Genomic DNA, 25,524 nt, shown 5'->3' with positions numbered 1-25,524 from the left:
CTCTCAGGCATGTCCAAACTGAGCCTCCAGCAATTTTTCAATTACCTTTCAGGTTTTCCTGCAGTTCAGGTTTTCTGCACAAGTTTCTGCTTGTGGGTTTCTGCTTCAGTATCTGTGTTTCTCTGTATCTCTGTCTCCCCAATTTTAGGGGAAGCGGTTTGCTTTGTAACCTTATTCCTCTGATGGATATAAGAAAAGTTGTTGATTTTTCTGTATGCTCAACTTTTTACTTGTTGTTCTAATGGACTGGCAACTTCTGATACGTTTATATGCCAGACTGGAACCTCTCAGACGTTTTTAATAGAGTTTTGTACCCACCGCTCATTTACGGTGTGCTTTGCAGCTAATTTCTGGTACCTGGGCATGGTTGAGAGTTGCTATTAGGCGATGAAGCAAACATGTAGCCAATGACTTGGGCCAGAGAAATACAAAAGTCCAGACTGTGTAATTTTAGTCCAGAACTCCCAGACTTAGTCTGGGACTGCACATAACTTTCCTTAAAATTTTCCTTCTCCATACTGCTTCTTCATTCTCCTAACAGTATCTCCTTGGAATACTTTCCCAGTGAATCCCTCACTCCTGAATCCTTGCCCTAGGCATCTAAGAAATTCTAAAAAAATAAAATGCTTTATCAGATTTTGGAATATCTCCATCTATTCTTAGTTTTTTATGAAGCTTTTATATGTGAATGAATGTTAAATTATTGCAGATGCTTTTTCTGCATCTATTGAAATAATCATTAAAGTTTCTTTTTCTGTTAATGTAGTAAAAGATTATTTTATTGATGTGTGTGTATATATATATATATATATATTTCAGATTCTTTTCCATTGTAGGTTATTACAAGATATTGAAATAGTTTCCTGTTCTATATAGTAAATCATTGTTGTTTATCCATTTTATATATAGTAGTGTGTATCTGTCACTCTCATACTCCTAATTCATCCCCCCCTTTCCCCTTTGGTAACCATAAGTTTGCTTTCTATGTCTGTGAGTCTGTTTCTGTTTTGTTAATAAATTTATTTGTATTATTTTTTGGTTTTCACACATAAGTGATATCATATAATATTTGTCTTTCTTTGTCTTACTTCACTTAGTATGATATTCTCTAGGTCCATCCATGTTGCTGCAGATGGCAATATTTCATTTTTTTTATGGCTAATAGACCAGTGTATATATGTACCACATCTTCTTTATCCATTCATCTGTTGGTGGACACTTAGGTTGCTTCCATGTCTTGGCTATTATAAATAGTGCTGCTATGAACATTGGAGTGCATGTATCTTTTTGAATTAGAGTTTTTGTCTTTTTCAGATAAATGCCCAGGACTGGGATTGCTGGATCATATGTCAGCTCTATTTTCAGATTTTTAAGGAACTTCCATACTATTTTCCATAGTGGCTGCAACAGTGTAGGAGACTTCCCTTTCCCCACACCCTCTCCAAGAGTAAAATTGATTTTAAATGTTAATTAAACAAGATTTCCTTTCTGGAAGAAACACCAACTTGATGTTTTATATATATTCTTAAAATTATTGCTGGATTAAGTTAACTAAAATTTTATTTAATGTTTTTGTCCTTATGCTGATGAGTTAATGTGCCCAGTAGTTTTTATCCAGGTCACATTTGGGTGTCAAGGTTATATTGTTTTCATAAAATGAGTTACGAGATGTACCCATTTTTGTCTTTTTGAAAAGATTTTTTTAAATTGGAATTGTTTTTTAAATATTTTTTAACATTCACCAGCCATCTAGCACTTGGATGTTCTCCTTAAGAAAGATCTAATCATATTGATTCATTTATCTTAATATTGGTGAGATTATTAATATTTCCAAATTCTTATTATCAGTTTCAGTGAGTTACTTTAATCAAAGTTTTAAAATTTTATCTAAATTTCAAATTTATTGCCATGAATTTGTTTATAATATCCACTTATGAAGGTTGTAATGTCTACAAACTATGTGGTGAAATCTTCTTTTTCATTCCCAATATTAGTTATTTGTGCTTATCACTTTAAAAAATCAGTTTTATTAGGTAGTTTATTAAATTCATTAGTTTAAAATTTTTTGAGATCCCTTTTATTGTATTTGTCCCTATTTCTTTAATTTCTGTTCTATATTTTCTTCTACGTCATTCTAATTTCTGTTCATTTTTCAATTTCTAGAGAAGGGTACTTAGCTTATTCTTTTCAGCTTTTTTTTCTTTTCTAATATATACATTTTTAAGACTATAAATTAATCACAAAGCATACTTGTGTTCTCACAAGGTTTGATATACTGCATACTGATTATTATTCAATTCAGAATATTTTCTAATTTCTACTTTAATTTTAGATCATATTTCACGATTTCTGGATCTCTAATAATGTTCTAATTATATTTCGTTGTTGATCTGCATTTTAATTGCACAATGGTCAACAGGTATATTCAATGTGATTTTAGTCCTTTGAAAACATTTGTAAGTAGGTTTATAGTTCCTTATGTGATCAACTCCTGAAAATATTCTACTTGAACTTGAAACTAAAATGAGTTCTGAAGTTGTTTTCTATTGTTTCTACATATGACAATTAGGTCCATTTGTGTTATGGATACAATATTCTTACTGATGTTTTCCTTGCTTATTCCATATGTTTCTACTAGACAGAAGAGCAACAAGAAAATAGATGACTTCAACAACACTATATACCAACTAGACCTAAAACACATCTATAGAGCACTATACCCAACAATGCAGAGTACATATTCTTTTACAGTGCACATGGAACATTCCCTAGGATAGATCACATGTTAGCCATAAAGCAAGTCTCAATAAATTTAAAAGTGTTGAAATAACACAAAGTATGTTTGCTGAGCACAAAGAAATGATACTAGAAATCAGTATCAGAACAGTATTTGGGAAGTTCACAAATATATGGAAGTTAAAAAAAAATACAGCTCCTAAATAATCAATGGATCAAGGAAGAAATCACAAGTGAAATTCAAAAATAATTTGAGATCAATGAAAAATGAAAACACAACATAACAAAACCTATTTATTGTACCTAAAACAATGCCTAGGGAAAATGTCTAACCATAGATGCCTATGTTAAAAAAAGAAGAAAGATTTCAAATGAATAACTTATCTTTCCACCTTAAGAAATTAGAAATAGAAGAGCACAATAAACCCAAATCAAGCAAAAAGGAGGAAATAATAGAGATTAAAGCAGAAATAAGCAAAACACAGTAAAAAGAAAAGAAGTGAAAAATAATAGGGAAAATTAATGAAACCAAAATTTGACTCTTATAAGAGGTAACATTTCTAAAGAAAAAGAGAATATACCATTGTCTATGAGTACACAAGAGTACTGAAAATATATATTCTCACAAAAACTTGTAAACCAAAGTCACAGCAATATTATTCATAAAGTCAGGAAGTGGAAACAACACAAGTGTACAACAAATGATGAATGGATAAAAAGAATGTGGCATATCCCCACAAATAGATATTATTCAGGCATGAAAAGGAAATAAGTACTGATACATGCTGCAACATGGACAAAACTTTAAAACATTAAGCTAGGCAAAGGAACCTAAACACAAAAGGTAACATATTGTATGACAGCATTTATAAAAAATGTCCAAAACAGGCAAATCCTTAATGACATAAATTTGAGTATGGTTGCCAGGCACTGGGAGGAGGAGAAAACAGGAGTAACTGCTCATGGGTGTACGGATTTCCTTTTTGAAGAGACAAAAATATTCTGAATCAGAAAATGGTGATGTCACACAACCTTTTGAATATACTACAAACTATTGAATTGCACACTTGAAAATGGTTACTTTTATGATATGTGATATATAACTCAATCTAAAAGGGCATCTATGGTGATTTTCTAAGCTGCATTGTCCATTATAGCCCCAATATGGAAGCAACCTAAATGTCCATTAATGGTAAAAGGATAAATAATTTATAATATAGTCACACTATAGAAAGTATATGATAACAATGAACACATTACTACTGCATTAAATAGTAATGTATGAATCTCACTAAAATATCTTGAGTGAAAGTGAAACAAGAAGATGCATGCATTATGAATCTATCTGAAAACAGCTCAAGGTACCTAACATTAATCTGTAGAGTTTAAAGTCAAGATAGAGGTTACATTTGAGTAACTGTGACAAAAAAGTGATCGAGAGGGAGGAAGAGTGGTGTAGGTAATGTTCTGTTTCTTGACTTGAGTGGTAGTTACATAAATATAATTATTTTTGTATTATTCTTCACATTATATGCTCAAAACTTCTACATTTGTATATTTAATATAAATTTTAACTAAAAAATGACTAACTAAATAAAAATCCATCAATATGCAGATTTTCCCTAATCGCTTTTGCCCATGCTTTCTTAGTTCTATGCTGCTTCTATATGAGCACTTACCGAACTGATCCCTAATAATAGATTTCATTTAGATGCAATGATTTGCTACTGAATGTTGTTTCTCTACCCAATACTTTATCTTTTTAAGGACTTACGACTTGCTTTACTTGTTCTCTTACTAAGGCAGGTCAGTTTCCATCACGTGCTCCTGCTAGAATAATATCAGATTGCCCACTAAGAAATATATCCAATCTATGCCTTAAAACATGAAAAGGCGTAGTTAGGGAGAATGAGTTGTTACTTAAAATAGTAACGATGATGATGATGATAATATTTAAAAATAACATTCTAAATGTTTGAAGATGAGCCTCCTTGACCTTTTGTAAATGCTTGCTTTTTATCTCCCTACAGCGCTATGCCATGTAGTCTAATTTCAAAAAGGTACTGCTGCCTCTGTAGTGTAACAGCCTTTGGAAAGCCTTCCTTAACACTTGTAAGAAAAAATAAAAAAGAAAAGAAAACAATACTTCTATTTTGAAAAGATCTCTTACTTATTTTTATCTGGCAATAAATCCCATCATTTTTTTTTTTCATAAACCAGTGGGAAGATTCTTTTACCCCTTGCAATAGCATACAATCTGATAAAAAGTTAAAGTTTTCAGTGAGGCAGGGATTAGGTAAAGGAGTTGAAATAAGAACAGTTTATTTCCAGCACACTGACCAAGGGAAACTGTAGCATAAGAATTGGACTAAAAGATGCACAAGGACCATAAAAATGCAGGTCTCTTAGGCCATGGTAAAGATTTACACCTGACTTTAAAAGTAATGGATGGCTATGGGAGATTCTGAAGCAGAATAACATAATAAAATTTGCATTTGCAATATATTTTGGTTAAAATAAAAATTAAAAATGAGCTTACTATACAATCTCAGTGCCAATCGCTCTTTACCAATTATAATCTATAAAATATAAATGTCACTTATTGGGCTTCCCTGGTGGCGCAGTGGTTGAGAGTCCGCCTGCCGATGCAGGGGACACGGGTTCGTGCCCCGGTCCGCGAAGATCCCACATGCCGCGGAGCAGCTGGGCCCGTGAGCCATGGCCGCTGAGCCTGCGCATCCAGAGCTTGTGCTCCACAACGGGAGAGGCCACAACAGTGAGAGGCCCGCGTACCGCAAAAAAAAAAAAAAAGTCACTTATTATAAGCACTATGTAGGAAGTATAAGTGAATAGTGGATAATACTAGATTTTCATTTCTAACACCTCCCTTGGTAATTCAATAAAATAATGATGTGTCAAAATAATTCTAAGATTTGGCTTGCATTCAAATTGAGGCACTTTTTTGATTAACAAAGATTTGCTGGCATTACTATTATAAAGGCTTACTTTAACTTCAAGGAACTAGAATTGGCAATATGTCAAAATTGTGGTGCATTGGTATGCCAGTGGCACGTGTACAAAGATGAAATGGAATGTAAATCAAAATTGTGATTCACTACAGACTGTCAGATATGGTTTCCTGAGATAAGAAAATACCATTGGAAATACTGATTAAAAAAACTCACACACACAACAGAGTGAAACATAACCAATATTCACTCTATGAAAAAAATAAAATTTAATAATAACATCCACCATTTCAGTGAAATTGCCTTTGGAACTCAAATGTGCTGTTAGTATTTGGCAGAACTTCAAACTGGGGATATTTTTAATATCTAAGGTGATGTAAATATAGATGGGTTAACAAATTCTGATGTGATATTGTATAAACTGCCAGTATCTTTCAGAAGTTAAGTGTCTTCTCTACTATGGCAAAGAATGCTACGAAGAAGATCATTTTTCTTCTCTTGCTTGATGGGTTCAACTGTGTCATTCAGGGGAACCTCAATATAGTTCAAAGCATTCTGTGAACTCTAAGACAAGACATGACCATGAGACAAAAACAACAGTAGCTATAAATACCACATTTGTGTAATACAGAAAAAAATAAATTGAAAAGTTTGGATAAGTCCAACTTTATTAATTCTTACAATTTTAATGCACTAAAGGACCTAATATAAATCCTTTAGTAAAGAAAATGAGTACCCATTAATTTATGTTTGTGGTTACATTAGTTTTATATAATGGGGCCATTTTGTAGGCACCTAACTTTTTAGATGTTTTCTTATAATTTATCTGTTACAATGTCAGTAGGAATTATTTTTAAAAAATTCTTTATACAGAATATCACACTAGTTGGTGATATACATAGTAAATTCCTTCCCTCTAGTGGTACGATTCTAAAATATTATCTAACATGCGTGAAAACATACTTGGTTTAGATTACTTTAAAATAGAACTCAAGGAACTAATATCTTATTAAATGTAGATTTATTTTGAAACATACTTGATCATTTGTAATCTGTTGATAATTATTTTTGGTGGAAGCCCATTGGGGTGACTAAATTGAATCTGCCCATTTCAGCAGAATTTTCAGGAGATGCCTAATTTATACCTAATAAAGCATGACATGTAAAATCACAAGTCCCATTACTAAACAAAAATGAATTCAATTTTATACAGAATATATTGCACAATTTATTCCCTATGATTGTACAACTTGAGGGAGAGGAAAATCACCAGTTTGACTCAAGTGTTGAAAATGATTTGTAGGGAGGAATTTTAAGAGCTATTTGTAAGCTAATATTAAAAGAAGAAAGAAAGTATCCATTAAGTACTGAAATTAAAAATTAGATATAAATGATGAAAAATATCCAGGGTTTAGTGGATGCATACTCCTACACCCATTCCTACTCAAGTTCCTTCCAACCATAAGCTCATTCTGCACAAAAAGTTGACTCCTTTCTCAATTCTAGTGGCAGATCTTGTTGAATATACATATCAGTAATGAACAATGAGAACTGAGGGGGGAAAGTTGTTAAAAGGTATTACCTACTGAATGCTGCTGTGTCTCAGTGCGATGACAGGAATTCCTGTAACCATCTTGAAAACCTGATGATGAAGCTAAGACACAGAGGGTGAAGAGCCATGAGACTCCAGCAGAACTGATGTAGAAGTTCTGATATACCTTGCCTGAAGATACCTTAATTCTGAATATTTTGTTAAATACAGCTTCCTTTTCTAGGTAAGGTGGATTTTCTATTCCTTGAAGCCAAAGATATTCTGAGGATATTTAATTTGTTCTACTTTCTAAAATGTATATTTAAAACTTCTCTTATCTATCTACTGTTTTATTATTTACTTAAAATAATTACATTATGAGGCACATTTTCCAAATACAATACAAGTAAGCTAATTCTAAAACCTCAAAATAGTGGCTAAATTTTACTTTAAAAATTAAATTCAAAAGTATCTTTAATGTAGTGAATTATTTCTCATGAAAACTTGGTCTGTATTAGAGGTTCTTTTCAATCATGGTCCCATAATTATGAGTAACTTAAAAAAGAAATACTAGTTCATATGGGACTTGGTCTTCTAAAACATGAAATATGAGGATCTTCATTTAAAAACGCAAGTTGTTTTCAATTTACTCCTATGAGAAACCGACTGCTAGAAAATTAGAAAAACTTAAAAAGTAAATAAATAAAAATCATTTTTGGACATGAAAATTCTGGACACCATTGAAAGATTTCGACTTTATTTGATCGTTTCTCAGTGGATTTATACAAATATTAAGAACATGAAAATACCAATACTAAAACCACTTTAAAAAGCTTATTTTTACCAAGTATAAATTTCCATTTAAAAATTTAAAAATAAAAATTTAAAAGGCACGTTTCTATTCAATTGGCTGCACATGCAAGCAGGCAATGTGTGTGGGGAGAGAGAAGGCAGAGCAGAAGCAGTGACTCAAGGCATCTCTATGTAAATTAGCTTTTACTGGAATGCTTATCAGAAAGTGAAGATTCTTTTTATTTATCAAGGCACTTGAACATAAAAAGAGTAAAGTTTCGTGAATGCCTGAACCTCTACTGCCAACTAGGATGACTTGATAGAATCACACACATACAAAATTTAGAATAAGTAAAATTTATATAATCAAGAAAATCTACAGGATCATATCTTTTTGTAAACTGACAGTCATTTCTTAAGGTAAATATTAAAAATAAGTAATTTTTACTAAAATGGCATATTATTGTGTCATTATGAAGCTATAGCTACAATTTATCTAAACATCTGGTATTATGTCCTATTAAATCCCCGTGCATGTGTGAAGAGAATGATGAACTCAGTTCCCTGATATTATCTTGATAATCCATTTACAAGCATTGTGAAATATTGTTCAAATATTTGAACATTTTGATAGAGTGGATTATCCAGAAAGAGATGTCAAGGTTTGACACACCTACTACACTTCCCAGTCCTGTTTCCTGGCACCCTTTCTTAAAAGCTCTCTGATTTGGAGGTAAATACTTCTCAGCATAGTAATTCAGAGAGCCAATGAGTTATAGTTGACATATGGATTTCAAATAGACTCTTACAGTAAATCAGTATTTACCAAGGCATGTTAATAGAATTGAAAAGCAAGACACTTTAAAAATATTTAGTATAGGCTGTGTATAAGATACTGTATACACAAAAGTTTTGTTTAGAAAGTACTGAGAATATGAAACTCTGAAAATAATAGAAGACAATACAGATGAATTGTGTGTGTGTATGGGGGGGTTGTATATTTGAGGTGTTCAAAGTGTTTTGAAACATACCATTAAAGTCACCAAAGTATAAGATTGCAAATTTTGAATTTAACTTTGGAATGACCCTCAAAACTATAAACAAGATGGGAATATCAGGAAAAAAAAAAAACCAAAACTAACAAATCCATATAAATAAAAACCACCCCAACAGGAAAACAGACTAAAGTCATGAAAATAGACTAAGATCATTTTCAAAAATATGAAAATACAAATGTCCAGTAAATACAAGAAATGCTGTTTAACTTTTGAGGTAATAAAAAAGTAAAATAAATAACCATGAAATATTTTGTTTTTACATGTCATGTTGAATCAGATAACAACTTAAACAAAATCCTTTGTTCTTAGAGTATATGGAAATGAGCCATCCTCCATACTCAGAAATGTTAAGTGGCACAAATCTCTGAACAGCATTTGGGCAATTTAAATATTAAACATTAATTCCAATGAATCATACATTTTCTGAAGAAAATAATTATATACATCAGCATATAAGAGTCTGTAAAGGGTGTATCTCCAAGTTGTTTATGATAGAGGAAAAAAAAAAAGGGAGGAAACAATCTAGCAACCTATATTTTTATCAAGAGGAAATTGTTATATTATGGTACAAACATTAAAGGAAAGATAAAAGTCATTAAAATTATAGTGCAAATAATTATTTGTGGTCATGGACGTTGACTATGGCGTACTGTCAAATTAAGAAAGCAGTTTCAAACAAGGTTTAGAGCATGATTCCATTTTTGTTAAATCATGTGTATAAGTATAGAGAAAAATTTGGGAGGAGGTGCAAGAAACTGTAACAGAAGATCTGTCTGCATAATAGGATTATGTGTTGCCGTAATTTTTTCATTGTCCATAATTTTTCATTGTTTAAAGAGATTTTAAATTTAGAAAATGTGCAATGAATATACATATAGTTCATACAAAAATAAACAGAAACAGATTTTCTCATTCTTTCATAGCTAAAGTATTGCCACGGAAATATTTTAATATTTCTTTTGTACTGGTAATATACGAAACAGAAGACTTGAATATATGGTTACAGGAAACAACGAAGCAGAGTAAAAAAAAATAAAACAACAACAACAAAACTATTTTCTAGACACCTTTGGTATGAGAGAATCAGAATTTTAAAAGTAATTACTTAAATGTAAATAAATAACTCTTGCATCTATTTCCAAAGTGGATTTCAAACAGCACACAGTAAAAGTCAGTATAATAAAAACCTTTTTAAAAAGTATAGAGGAGCTGAGTAATATAGAGGAAAAGCAGGAGAGAAGAAGAGATCTGGGAATGGGACTGAAATAAAAATCATGCTGGAAAGCAGGCTAAGTGATGTAACTTCAGTTTATCAGAAAACCAATTAGTGAACTTCTGATCAATCAAGGCTAAAAGTGAGCCTTCATAGGTTACATAGCTCTTAAGGTCTAATAAAAGGAGACGTGGAGTTCATAAACATAAACTCACTGTTCTGAGCCCTGAGACAATATCACTACATGTTACAACATATAACAGAGATTAGAAAACACAGTTGTTAAACAGAATGTCTATGTTTTCTATATATGACTTTTATAATGTTGGTACCTGGTTCAAAACTTAAGGCATAATTTTATGCCGTATACGTATGAAGAGAATTAAGACTAGGCCAACTTTTTGACCTGAAATGATACAGCCTTATAACTTAAGGAATGTGGAAGTTAAGGTTTTACTATTCAAGTCACAATTTTGATAACCAGCAAGCACCTGGATTATGTCAACCAATGGAAAGAACGGTAAAATTTCCTATAAAGCACATTTGTAGGCAACATTAAAAAATTCCATCATTAATTTCAGCCATCAGAAAAACACCATTTCAGGATATAAATTGAAAGGAAATTCAACTATTTCCTAGTATTTTAAACATTAATTCAAAATGAAATTAGATATTGAGTTTGTAGTAGCAATTCTTAAACTTTGGTTTCTTTAAAAAAAAATTGATGAGAAATTTGTTTGTAAAAATAAATTACTTTGCAATCCTCGGGTATAAGAACTACTTTGGGCATATTTTCACGGAAGAAATTAAAGCTAGCAATATTATTAAAATAAGAAAAAGTATGCAATAAATGCAAATAATTACCACACTTCAGTTCATTCAAAATGCAGTAAAAATGTATCTAATTATACTTATTGCTATGAGCACTACAACAAAATCAGAAAAAATACCATATTATAATTAGATGGTGTGCCTCTATAAAAAGAACCAAGGTTCTAAGATTCACTTATTTTTCCTCCAAAGAAAAATAAATAGCTTTGTATGGATCATAATGTTTACTAAACTAAGCAGCCATCAGCTGGGATTTGAAATTTACTGAGGACGATTCAGGCAGAGATCACTAACATCTCCCAAGCTGCTACAAACACTGGCTGGTGCATTAACTTTTCCTCTCCTAGGGCCTCTGGGCCAGGGCGATGTTGAGCGGCTTGGAGCCCAAGATGTGGCCATTCATCTCAGTCATTGCTTTAGTGGCCTCCTCAGGAGAGGAGAAGCAGATCAAGCCAAACCCTTTGCTTCGCCCTTCTTCCTGCATTACCTTAACTCTGCTAATTGATCCAAATGAAGAAAATTCCCTCCGTAGCTTTTCATCATCAATGGTCTCATCCAGGTTCTTAATATAGAGCTTTGCTCCCCGGCACCGTCGAAATCTTTCCTGTTTCAGCTGCTCAAACATTTGCTTTAACTCAGCCTGTCGTTCTGCTTTCTTTTGTGCCCGGCCTACAAAAAGCAGTTGTCCATTTATGTCCTTTCCATTCATTTCTTCAACAGCCTTTTTGGCAGCCCCGTGGCTATCAAAACTCACAAAGCCAAAGCCTTTGGATTTCCCACTGGAATCTGTCATCACCTTAACACTCAGGGTTTTTCCATATTTGCTGAAAACTTCCCTCAGTCTCTCATCATCCATGTCATCTCCGAAGTTTTTAATGTAAACATTGGTGAACTCACTGGCTTTGTTTTGGAGCTCGGCTTCCCGATCTTTGCGGCTCTTGAATCTGCCAACAAACAGCCTGCAGTCCTTAAGCAGTGCCCCATTCATCTCCTGGATGGCCCTGTCGGCGGCAATCTGGTTCTGAAAGTGCACGAACGCATAGCCCCTGGAGCCGTGATCATCACTCATCACCTTGGAGGACAGGATCTTCCCAAAAGACGAAAAGTGTTCATAAAGGGTTTTGTTATCAATGGATTTGTCCAGATTCTTGATGAACACGTTCCCAATTCCAGATTTCCTCAAGTAGGCGTCACGCTGAGACCACATGAGACGTATGGATTTGCCCTTTATCGGGTCAAAGTTCATAGTGTCCAGGGCCTTCTGGGCATCCGCCAGCTGCAGAAAGTTCACGTAGGCATAGCCCAGAGAGCGGCGGGTGACCAGGTCCCTGCAGATGCGGATGGACAGCACGGGCCCCACAGCGCTGAACTTCTTGAACAGCAGGTCCTCGGTGACGTCCGCGTGGAGGTCACCCACGTACAGGGAGGCCTGGCGGTACTTGGCTGCTACATGCATCTCCTGGCTCCTCACCGCCGCAAGCCGGTCCCTAAGGAGCTCCTGGAGTGACTTCTGCAGGAGGGTAGCCCGGGCTCATGCGTGGTGGCCTCAGAGTCAGCGCTCTGAGGCCAGGCGATGCGGTTCATTCACGTACAGCTCCCCAGGCTCGGGCAGCAACCTCAGTCAAAAGCCCCAACCAGTCCGGCCAGCCCTGGGAGGGGGCGACAGAACCTTGAAATCTCAAAGAAAGATTCCTAGGTCAAGCCGTCCTTCCCAGCCACTTGGTGAGGAATCTTCAAGTGGCGGGCTGGCCCTCCATCTCAGCGTTCTCCACAGCCATTCTCCGGTCGCTGGTTTCTGAATAAAAATAGGCCTCGCTCAGGCCGGTTTAAAGTTACAGCCGCCGGGGGAAAGAATTCCACAAGTGGCGTCTGAGGCGGCGGCCCGGGACGCGGCGCGCGGGCGGCGGGCGCGGGGCCCCGGAGCCCCGAACCGCCAGGGACCGGGTCGTGCAGGCGCCGCCGGCCGGGCGCGGCCGGGGGCTCCGCGGGCTGCGCGTGCCCTGACCAACCCCGGCCGCTCTCCTCCCTGCAGACCCCGCGCTGCGCCCTGGGCAGGTCGGGGGTGGGGGGGATGGGGGTGGGGAAGAGGACGGACCGACGGACCGACGGCCGCGGCCCAGTGGGCGGCGGCCGGGCAGGGGCTGGGGGCTCACCCGGGCTGCGGCCGGCGGGGGGGCGGGCGGGAAGCCCGGAACTCGCGCGCTCAACTTCCCGCGCACTCGCTGCCCAGGGGGATGTTTTCTTTTTAATGTTTTTGGAGAATGTTTTTCTTCCCCCCGCCCCTCTCGCTCACTTCCCACCCACTTCGGACAGCTCAGCTGAGGAGCGGGAGGCGGTGACCGGGGTGGAGAAAGGCAGCCTAGGGGAGTGGCCCTAATAAACCCACCCGCCCGCAGGCCCTGGCGTTAAGTCTGACTGCAGGAGCTTTGCCAAGTGTGGATCAGGGCTTGTCACTTTCTAGCTTCAAGCCCTCCAGTGGCTTTCTTCGACTCTTGGGTAGGCTCCAACCTCCGCACCTTGTTCTTCAAAGTTCTGCAGGATTCCTGCCATGTTCCAGCCTCAACTGCCCCTTGGATCCCCTTCCTAAACTCCATGACACGCTCGCCTTTTGTTCAGGGCCAACTTGACAAAACTGTGTTCCTCAGCAATCACTTTTGATGCTCTTTCCAAATACAGGTTTTCCCTATACAACTTCTGAAAAAGTTTAGGTTTCGCTCTTAGAGGCCTCGTATTTTCGTAGCATTTGTCTAATTAAAATATATTGTATTACATTCCATGACAGTAGGGACCATGCCCATTTTATTTCCCCGCTGACTTAACTCAGGGACTTGCAGAAACGAGATGCTCAGTATTTACTGAAAGAATCCACTGCGTGGAGGAGATGAGATATTTAACCTGAGGTTGGTTTTCATGCCCAGAGAAATGGAAATAGTGTCCCTTACCTCAAAGAGTATTGTAAAGATTAAATGAATTAGTAAATTTGGAAATGTCTAACCTAATATCTGGCACAGAATAGGTTTTGATTAACATTGGTTTCATTTCCTCTAGCATTAAATAAATTCCGTAACATCATTCCTATAAAACCTTAAATTTGAATCATCATGCATCTTACGGAATGTAACCTGCAAAACTGAATTGCATGGATCAGTTTATATAAGGCTAATTTAGTGTTTTTCAAACTTTAATGGACATAGAAATCCAGAAGGGATCTTGCTTGAAAGCAGATTCGGATTCAGTCATTTGGAATCAGAATGAACTGGAAACTCTACACTTCCCAAAAAGCACCTGAGTGATGCAGATTCTGTTGGTCTCTGAACTACACTCCGAGTAACAAGACTTTTTGGCTGAACGAGTCCCCAGAGTGGCATCTTTTCTAATGTAAGGACTATAAAAAATATATTTCTCTTTCAGAAGATGATATCTAACAAAATTCATTCTCAGTGATACATTAAAAACACACACATACACACAACTAAGCTAGAGGGTGATTTTCACTATAATAATCCAAATTGCTTTTAACCTATCAGATGTTGAATAATGGTTTTATGATTACTCTTAACTTCATCCTGATTAATGATTTTTGTTTGTGAAATTTATTCTGCTATGTGTTGCTCCTGTAGGATCAATTGTTCAAATAAATAATCTTTTCTTCAACCACATCCTCTAGGCTGCAATAAAAAAAGAAAAAAAGGCCGCTGACGTAGTTGGTGAATACCGTCAGTGGATTTCAGCACATACTTTATTTAGACACTATATGGCATTGTTTAATGTAAATAAAAGTGATCATCATATTCAGTATTACCAGATTTTTTTTTTTTTTTTTTTTGTGGTACGCGGGCCTCTCACTGTTGTGGCCTCTCCCGTTGCGGAGCACAGGCTCTGGATGCGCAGGCTCAGCGGCCATGGCTCACGGGCGCAGCCGCTCCGCGGCACGCGGGATCCTCCCAGAGGGGGGCACGAACCCGTGTCCCCTGCATTGGCAGGTGGACTCTCAACCACTGCGCCACCAGGGAAGCCCCACCAGATTCTTACAAAAGAAAGTTCCTAAGTGTGCATTTACTAAGAATTTTGTTGAGACCTTTTATTTCTAGGAAAAATGCTGAAGATCACATTAGTTCTTTGTACAACAATAATACAGCTATAGCGAGATACCAAAATATTTCAAAAACTCATGGACTTTCCATTTTACTTTAGTGTGATCATCACTAAACATTTTGTGAGAAGTGAAGAAGAGTTTCCAGATTCAGAATTTAGTCCTATATTCTTGTCTCTAATCAGTTTGCAGGCAACAGGTACAAACCTCTATTTGTTAAATGACCAAGAGTCGTACTTCTTCCTATTTGTACTACTCATTATACTGCCTTCATTTTTATGTTTTAATAAAGTAAGCATTTTTAGGCATCTATGATTCTTTCCTCTCTTTAATTCTCTAAATCTCATAGTTTTGTCAGTTGTGTTGATTCAATAATTTCTTAATTTGGGATGTCTTTTACATTTGCCCTTTCTTTCTGTTCCCATTACCACTGCTTTTGCCTCAATTCCTTGTGTATTATTGCATGAGCTTTACTCATTTATCTTCTTTTGTCTATATGCCAGTCTGTTTTTATGGCAGTCCATTGTGCATTTTGCTGCTAGAATAATCTTACTAACAATTCTTTCATAAGATTTCAGTAAAAAAATTACAAATGACTACCATAACTTTGCAATATCAATTCTATCCTAGCTACATATATCTTGTCAAGCTAATTCATTTGTTTTATATGTACATGCAGTTAATTCTTTTAAAAATATCCTTTCCCTATTGTTATCCAAATTCTATCATCCTTGAGCCCTGTTTTCACCAGTATTTTTTTCTCTCAATAGTCCAGCTGACACCGATTACTTTTCCTTTTCAGAAACAATTTATTTAATGTATGCACTGTGTATTTGTACTTAATTTTGGCATGAGTTCATTGGCTTTGATGGACTTCGACTTAAAACTGATACCGCCTACATTAACTGTCTTCTGGTTTCCTTAGCCAATTGTTGCAGCTTTGCCTATTGCTGACTTGAGTATCTTCTTAATTCCACAAATATTCTGAAAACATTTCAATTAAGTGCCAATATTTTGCCTCATTTTGAAGTAAGTTGTAAGTTTGCCCATCTTATGTTATTTAGCTCAATCAGCATTCAAAGTACAAGTTTGTTGTGTGGGTGTCTCACAGAATTAAGAGGAAATAAGATGCCGTTTTGCTTAAATGGCAAGAAAAATGTTTGTCAGTGTTTCTATTCACTGATTTTGACGTTAATGGAGGTCAGGGCTTACCTTAGTATATATTATGAAGAAATGAGTAAATAGCTATTTTGAGTATGACGATGCACTTTAAAATAGAAATTCTTGTACTAATTAGGCCAAAGCAGTTTCTGATGTCTACTTGAATCATTGCTCTGATGTAGTCAACTATTAATAAAATTTTCCTTATTTTTGTTCAAAATGGGCTTTATTATCTTAATAGAGAGTAATAACATGAATGAAACTTGCTTTTATTATATTTTGAAAGTGCTATGTTCAATTATTTACTCTAAAGTGTAATATTGCATCTTTTAGGTTGTTCCAATTTTATTTGACAATTATGGTCTCTTTTCAGTTGTAATTGTCTCCTGATTTTTTTTTTAACCAATATATAGTGTTAATTTCATTAGAATGAGGTATATGATTTACATATCAGAGTTACACTTCTCCATTCAGAGCATATAGAAATGTCGCAAAAAGTAATGTTTGATTACCAGTAGATCTTGATCAAAAGTTCAAATCAATCCAAAATATCATTCACCAGTAAAAATATAGGCATCATAGAAATAAAACTGAATAAGACACAGCATCTTTCCTCAAAAGTCTCAAGGCCCTTATAAGAAAAAAACTGAAACAACGTTAAAACAATGTAAAATCAATAATCTAAGAATAAATAAGACAGAAATTTAGGAAAGAAAATATATGAATAGTTCCAGCTGTGAGGACCAAAGAAGCTTTTGCAGAGAAGATTGTACTAAAGAAGGCCAAGCCCTCTTTTTGTGAACTCTGGGGAAGTTTAGGGATAAGTAATATTGGTATCAACCAGTATCCATTTAATATTGCTGGAATATAAAGTGTGAAGAAGAAAGTGGCAGGAATTGAGACGAGAACAAGACAAGGGCAATAGGCCAGAGTGCCTTACATGCTAGGCTATTTTATGGACTTTGTTCTAAAGGAAAGCTATTGGAATAATACATTTATATTTTATTACATTTATATTACATTTCAGAACTGTAAAGTGAAGATAATGTGAAAGACATGGAATCCTGGAAACATGAAGCAGGGATAATGTAAAGATGTATAATCATGAACCATCCTGAGTATGAAAAAGCATTTTAAAATAAAAATCTCTTGCGAATTCCCTGGTGGTCCACTGGCTAGGACTTGGAGCTTTCACTGATGTAGCCCAGGTTCAATCCCTGGTGTGGCAACTAAGATCCCACAGGCTGTGCAGCCTAAATAAAATAAGTCTCTCATACCAATGAGACCAAAGTGTTTCCTAAGTCTTCTGGAATGGTTGTTCTGTTGTAGTCAACTATTAGTAAAATAGTTCTAGGTATTGAAGTTATGGTGGTTAAGACATGATTCGTGGCGGAAAACATTTGTTTAAAGTTCCAATCTGACTGCCCTTAGATGGCTGCCCAGAGGTCCTTCATTGTGTCATCTTGCCCTCCCTACTTCCCTTGTACCCTCTCTCCTTGCTCTAGAGCTCTGACTTCATCTCACTGTTTCACCCATGTTGCCAAAACCAGGAAAGCTGCTAACCCTGTATTCTTCGTTTTTTCAGTTAGTTTTTACCAAGCAATCTGACTCCTCCATCACCAGGAATTATCACCTCTCATAACACAAATCCATTGTATTATTATGCCGAAATCTCCTCAACCCTACCAGGGGTAGTTAAGGAAGAACAGAGGGAGTGAAGGAGCTTGAGAATCCCCTTCTTGGCCAGCTATCTTTTTCTTGATGGAACCCATGTGCCATTGTAAAAGAGAATATTATTGGCTCTAACTTTGATGAAGAGGGAGGGATTGAGGGTTACCATCTTTCTCTTGTAACCAGGGAAGATCTAGCATCTTCCATGGAGATGTTCATCTCATTTCATTACTGGTCATTCACACAGGGATGATTTTCTGACACCCAAGTGGGGAGCTGTCGTCTACTTTGGACAGAAATATTTTCCTGCTCATCATTTTAGTCTCTGCTTGTCTACACTGCAGCCATTAGCATTAGTCAGCCAAATTCCTATCCATAGAAAACAGTGTCCCAGGTTCCACAGTCTTAACCTCAAAAGTTTCTGCATTATGATCCATGGGAGTCAATGCAGAAGAGAAAGTGGTTCAAGACTGGGTCACTGGGAATTGATCCTTTAGGTGTTAATGATTTCTCCTTCTCACGCTCCTTTACCCCCTCATGCATTTCTCTGAAGGGGAGCTTTATTAAATAATGTGAGCAGGCTGAAACCAGTTTAGGGTGGCTTATTACCTCCCCCATTCTCTTGCCAGGCCCGTGTCTGTAATTAGGTAGAAAAGTTTCATGAAGCCATTACTTTTCTGCTTGGTTCCAGGTTCTGGCTACAAATGGCAAATTCCAGATACCTGAAACGGTCTTCTAGATATAAAGTCTTTTCCCTATAGTTTGCTAACTTCTGTCTTTAAAGTAAAATCTTTTCTTCAGGTAGCAATTCCTGAGATCTTACCTCAGTGTGTAGCTGCATTTTCTGGTGCTTGCCGTCATGCCAAACTGCAGGAAGCACTAGTCAGTTAGGGGCTTAGTAACAGTTCTGTTTACTTGCTATGTGAAAACCTCCTTATCAATCCACATTGCCATGTATATAAATATGGATTCACTTCTTCTCTTTTATTATGTCACTCCCCACAACACACACACACAAGCCGCAACACCGCCACCACCACCACCATTATCTTTAAAGTAAAAATTCCATGAAGGCAAAAATTGTGTCTAAATGAGTCACCACCATATTCTCAATGCCTTTAATAAGAGCTCAAACGCAATGGGTTCTCAACACTTAAGTTTTGAATGTTGGCAGACAATTCTTTATAGGTCACTCACATTTCTACATGTCTTCTAAGTAGAGGCACTGAGTGTCTTTGTTCTGGACTATGGTTTAAATGATGTTTATATAGCAAACATCCTTGGAAGATATTGTGTTTCTCTCTGAAGCAAAGTGCAGGTTTATTCACAGCCTTACAAGGTAGAGATACTTTCTATGGAGCACAAAGCAGGCATGCTTTCTGCCCATTATTAAAGATTCAGATTTTCTGAGTCCTGGGTTACTCTCCCCTTATGCAACCCACTCTGGGTGCAGGTGTCGCCTGGATGTCTATGCACCACACTGTGGGAATTTGGGCTTGGGGAACTGTCACAAGGAAATGCTAATATGCTGGCTACTGCTGTCACTGTGAGGAATAAATTCTTTGTCTCTAACCCACAAGCATCCATAAAACTGTGGTAAGCTAACTTCTTAGATTACAAGTAGGGTAAAATCTGAGACCTTCATAGATCTTGACAGTTTTGGTGATGAGAATGGGATCCTAACATAGACGTAGCTCTCTGGAAAGGAAGCTAATGGCCACACAGGCAGATAAATGAGATTTATCCGTAGCAAAAATGTAGACCAAATAATATCATTTATGGGGCAAAAAAATGGCTCTTCAGTTTATTGCCTGTTAAATTTGGAGGAAGTGGGAGGTGGTCTCAGGCTAAGGATAGGGGAATAGATACGAGGCCACCTGCCCAAATGGCACCCTGGTTGTTGCTGACTCTCCTCTGGGAAAGGCAATTTTCTCTCTATTCTGACAGGCAGCCTCCGGTCCATCCCACTGAAACAACTAAGACTAACCCAGGATAGGCAGACTGTTCTAACACTTTCTGACCACAGTTATAGACACTTGTACATTCACTGAACGTGAAAAGCAGGGCATTTATGACCCCTATAGGCATTAACAAGCCAAATCAATAATACTTTGGCGAGCTCCCATGGTAAATGATGCTGGGGTAGAGTATGTAAGGCTTGTGAAGAAAAAGCAGCAACAGCTGTGCCATCTCCTGGCTCAGCTGCTCTTGTGGTCTATCATGCCAGCCTTAGAATCATTTGAAGACAAGAGTAAAGGGTCTCCAGTAGTCTGTTTTTCAGTGGGTACTGACTACTAGAAAACAGCTTTGGCCCACTTAGGGAGATTTTCCCGAGATAGAAGCACTATTGTGGGAATCTACAGATGAGTAATTGACTAGTATTCATGCTTTTACTGTCCTGATTGGATTTGAGGAACATGACCCACTGGAAAATAAATCACCGACTCAAAGAAATTTTTGGAATCCTTGAAGTAACCCCCACTACTCTGGAAAAATTCCCTAACCCCTATATTAAAACAAGATGCAACTGTAAGGCTATTATTATGACAATGGAGCAGAAAATGCCTCCGATTAAGATGAACTGCTTTAAAACTTGCTGCTCTATGAGTTAAGCTAGCTTGGCTAAAGCACACAAACCAAGCATACCCAACAGCAGTACTTTGGCTGTGGTCACTGAATATGTCCTCCAAGGCTGAATGAGATTGTGTCAGTCATTAGGAATACAATACTTAATAAAGACCTTTGAGCAGGCTGAAAATATTGGCAATTCATTTATTTGAATCCCAAGCTACCATCATACCACTTAAACCTGATGATAAAGGTGAGCCTAATTTTAAAGGTAAGGAGTAGTTTTCCTTGTGTACATCCCCTGATCCTTTTCTCCACCTCTACCTCCAACTCAGGCATTTTAATGAGAAAGAGAATTAGTGATTGGGCCAAAGTTTCCCTGTCCCCAAAGGGAAACCAGATTCAAGCATGCTGGGGTATTTCAGGGAGTGGAAAGAGTCAAATTTCACTGGCTTTGCTGGCTACTGATGCTCAAGTCACAATCCTACCTCGGCTCTTGGAAGGAGGGAGTGCCCAAATCCAGCTAACGGGGTTTGGGCATAGTTCACAGTAGGGAAGAGAAGCTAAATGGACCTTGCGGGTGAGTCCTTTGGCACAATGCAACGTAGTGTTTTGGTTGATTTCACAACTGAATTTATACTAGGAATTTGTGTGTTAGGTGCTTGTACATTCCTACAAATTGGCAGATTAAAAACAACCCTCTTTGGGGTACTGTATTATGGACATAAATAGCTGTTCCTTATCAAAACATCTAGGTCCCTCATGTAAATGCCCATGTTAAGAGTCATTCACACATAAGGTTGACAGTAATGAAGCTGCTAATTGAATGTTTAGCACTCAGAGTGTCACCATTGTGGCCTGAATCCATCATCATGTCCTACACTTCATGACTATGTTTCTGAGGTGGAGAAAGGCCACATTACATTGAGTCCTGCCCATTCCCAGCAAATCCTCTGCTGGGGACACCCGATTGGAGTAATCAGTACAGCCTCACCACCACTGACACACGTTCAGGTTACAGTGCTGCTGTTCAAGTTCGGTCTGTACCACTGTGTGCTTTGAAGTTAAACTGTTGTATTTTTGGCTTTTTGAACCAAGAATACTTACAGTCCGATAGTGGAATACCTTTATCATGAAAGCCACTCAACAACAGGCTGATAATCAAGGTATTTAATTGATTTTCCATACTCTGCACTATCCACAGGCATCAGGTATTGTAAGGGATTAGAACGTCCTCAAAATTCAACTCAAAATGATTCTGACTGTCTCTTCCTCTGCAACTCTAGGTCCGCACATTTTAGTCAGAGAGTTTAATCACTGAACGCATGTGGCTGTCCCCAGCAAGTGATCATCTCATTTGGCCACTTCCTGGGTACTGATCAGGATCAAGAAGGTGGGTTACATAGACTTATTATGAATAGCTCCATTCTACCCTGTCCATTCTTGACCATAGTGCTTTTTCTTTCCCCGAATGTCATCACCAAGCCAGACTGGTTAATATACCCTGTAAGAAGTAGCCTGGTCAAATGAGGCTCAAGGGACTCAAACTCTATTCTAATTCACCACGGGCATGCTCTTCCTAGATTGTTATATTCCTAGGTCAGAAGGACAATGGCCATTTGTTAGTAGGACACTACTACTACTATTACTATTCAGTAGTCAGTACTCACCAAGTCCCTCTATTGTGGTCCATGCCGACCAGAATAGGATAGATATGGATGTTGTAAGTTTAATAAAAATGTCCTTGCCTCTTATGAACCTGACCCCTATGGACGAAAGGTTTGGGTACAAGTAGGTGATAATTAAGAAAAGGGTGAAGTTATAGCTCCTGAAATGGGACACAGCAATTTTACGGCAAAGAAGGAAAAGTAACACCTAAGCCCCCAGAGAATATCTCAGACTCTGGGAGATACTGTGAGGGGAGGAACGTTAATGATCTTTGTCTTCAGAATCATTACATCCTTGCTCATGAAGAAAACCACCCAGGGGTTCTGCTTACAAGCAGTGGAGAGTGCTCTAAATTTAACTGACTTCCATCTCCTATTGCATGGCTCCGACCATGATTCGAATGCCATTCTGCTTAAACTCACTGTAAAGTCTACTGAAAACAACAGGGGATGCATGGCCTTGGCTCCTGTACTTCCCATACAAAACAATAGCAGTTGTTGGCAACACCTCAGATGTTGCTTCCCCCCCTTTCCATAGTTCTTATTCAGTCGTTTCATGCAATAGATGAATACCACCCCACTGTTGGCACAGACAAAAAGAATAGGTTGGATTGACTGCTGTCAAACAGTCCCTCAGAAAACATTCTTTCCAGGGAACCAGGTGGATCTAAGGAATTGTACTTCTGTTTAGAAGCCAAGCATTAACGTGCCTCTGCCCTGAAAACATGGTAGTTTGCACCTTAGGAATGGCCATAAGAGACTTTCAAGTGTTGGAGGAAATAACACCAGTAAATCATGTAGCTGTCAAACGACTGTGGAGACTTCTCCAAAATGAGGCAAACCATGATCCTCTCAGATACGTAACTAATTTGTTATTTATGTGCAACCTGTGGATAATTATCCCCATAATGTGAGTCATCCAATTAGAAATGGTGGTACAAAACGTGTTCCTGATTTATCTGAAGTGACTGATAACAGTATCTTGGCCCTGGAAGACATTCGGGTCAGATTCAACTGATTGTCCAAGTTTGATACTGAAAACAGAATTACCCAGACTTTGTCCTTGCAAGTCAAGGCAATTTCTGTGTAATCACAAAACCATCTACTGTACCTGGATTAGAACTTTAGACAAGGTGGGAAGGTCAATAAAGAAAAATAAGAAGAAAGTCATTCTCCATCTAAGATAGAGCCTGATGGTTTATAAGAGTTGTTCATTTGGTTGCGTCTAGAGCCCGGTGTACATGGCTAAGAGTGATTCTACAGGTTTACGTCATCCTACTGCTTGGAGTCCTGTTGGTAGTAGCCTTAACACCAACAATACTTATGAGGTAAATTGAGTGGATTCGCTTCCAGCCTCTGATGGTTAGAGTGACCAAAACAGTGGGGTATTCACCAGAAAGTGCCAGAATACAAAATGGTATAGAACTAAGAGGTAGATATTGATAGGGAAAAACTCTCCATGGATCTTTTGTGTTTCTGCATAAATTGCGAGGAGAAGCACTGACTGCCATTATCTCCAGACTGTCGTTTCTAGGATGTTTATACAGTGAACAGCCTTGGAAGCTAGCTATGGTGTCTATCCAAAGCAAAAACCAAGCATTCTTGGTATAGCTTATAGAAGATTTCCTTTCCCTAAGCCCAACATTTAATGCAACCTACTTAATATTTAGGGATCACCTTACTCTATTCATAGGACACACTGGGAATTGTGCTTAGGGACCAGCGGGAGAAATGATTATACTCTGGCTGCTGCTGTTGCTCTGAGCGATTAAGTTCTTTGCGTCTGACTCAGGAGTTTCATGTCTTCTATCAGCATCCATGAAACCGTGGGATACTAACTTCGCAGTTAAAGTAGGGTAAAATATCAAAGTCTTCACAAATCTTGACACTGAGAAGGTACCTGAATGAGTTATGGATAGTTTCTGTCATGTATGGAGCAGAAGCAGAATTCTCATGACTTTGGAGGAAGATCACTGGTATATCTCTGCATCCTCATACCGCACTCAATACCACCTCTCCATCGACACTGGCAAAGTGATGATGCCCTTAAATGCAATCAGTAAGACTGGAAGCTGTCTGGTGTGCAGCCGTTAGTCCCTCTTTCTTTTGTCGGTTCTCTATTTTGCAAGTTTCAGTGGGTTTCCTTAGCCCCCTTTGTTCCCAATGCCTTTATCAAAATTAGCTTTAGACACAATATGGAAAACAATTTGGGTTGAGAACACATTTTGGGCATTTTCTACTCCATCAAAAACTTACTTTAGAGCACTTTAACCTGTCTACCACAATCTGAGAGAAAGCCTCTAAAGTCTCCATAATCTTCTTTTCAGTCTCTGGAACATTTCATGTTGGTCTCTGAAGCCAAGCACCTGCTACATGTGCCCTGGATTTCTACAATCTGAGGACACTGTGGAGAGTCTGGGTTGCTTATTCTATTTCCTTTCTAAGACTGAAAGCCTCGTTCCTTGGTGGATGGGGCACAATCCATCTTTCTATTAACTCTACCATGGCCTACATGCTGTTTCTTTCTTTCTACAGGAATGAGACACTGAAATATCCTTAGTGGAGTCTTGGCATTATTCACCATAGGCTTCCTTTCCTAATATTTCATGCAGAAAATTCTCTATATGCATCATCATCCTAATAAACTTATATAAAAAGGCATAGTGTTGGCTGGCTTTCTAGATAGAAAACCTATACTTCTACAGCTGTCCTAGTGCTAAGATCACTGTCTAAATGATCCTACAGCTGTCTTAGTGCTAAGATATCTGTCTCCTTCAGATTCCTCTCTTCCAAAGAGGGTCATAGGATTATATCTTCTCAGACTATATTTACAACTAATACTATGCACAATTCTTCTAACGGTTTCTAACAACTGTAATTTGATTCAGGTAGTTAGTTACCACACCAGAGTTCAAAAATCCCGAGGGAGAGACCCCACAAATGCAAGCTGGCCATTGTATTTTACACAGTCTACTACTGTGTGCAAGTCCAGCACATTAACCAGGAAGGACTCAGTCTTGTCTACAGCCAATCATAATCACCTTCAGACACACAGTCAGTCTCAGATGACAAATCATAAGTCCTTTTATCACTGATATGTCTTCCTTATTCCATATCTCATTCCTTCTATTTCCTCAGGATCCCTGGTTTATACTGTATCATTTCTTGTGGTCAAGGCCAGCAAAACCTATAGACCCTAGGTCCTGATATTCTTCCAAGAAGAGGACACACAAA

At 37.6% G+C, this 25,524-nt stretch overlaps 1 protein-coding gene across 1 annotated transcript; it reads right to left on the bottom strand.

The window, feature by feature from the left end:
* Positions 1-6,829: 6,829 nt before the first annotated feature.
* On the bottom strand, positions 6,830-13,917 carry PABPC4L (poly(A) binding protein cytoplasmic 4 like). The gene has a single exon (XM_022556947.3). The coding sequence runs from the start codon at positions 12,584-12,586 to the stop codon at positions 11,474-11,476; it is 1,113 nt and encodes a 370-aa protein (XP_022412655.1). The 5' UTR covers positions 12,587-13,917; the 3' UTR covers positions 6,830-11,473.
* Positions 13,918-25,524: the final 11,607 nt, after the last annotated feature.

The sequence above is a fragment of the Delphinapterus leucas genome, chromosome 5 (assembly GCF_059928025.1).
Source record: "Delphinapterus leucas isolate spDelLeu-1000000601 "Yukka" chromosome 5, BTC_Dleu_Yukka2, whole genome shotgun sequence".
In the NCBI taxonomy this organism is placed as follows: domain Eukaryota; kingdom Metazoa; phylum Chordata; class Mammalia; order Artiodactyla; family Monodontidae; genus Delphinapterus; species Delphinapterus leucas.
The sequence above is the reverse complement of the archived record's forward strand: the minus strand, read 5'-3'. Positions and strand labels throughout refer to the sequence as shown.

What these genes read in the sequence shown, in the direction of transcription:
- PABPC4L (XM_022556947.3), bottom strand. Translation starts at nt 12,586, where the DNA reads ATGCATGTAGCAGCCAAGTACCGCCAGGCCTCCCTGTACGTGGGTGAC.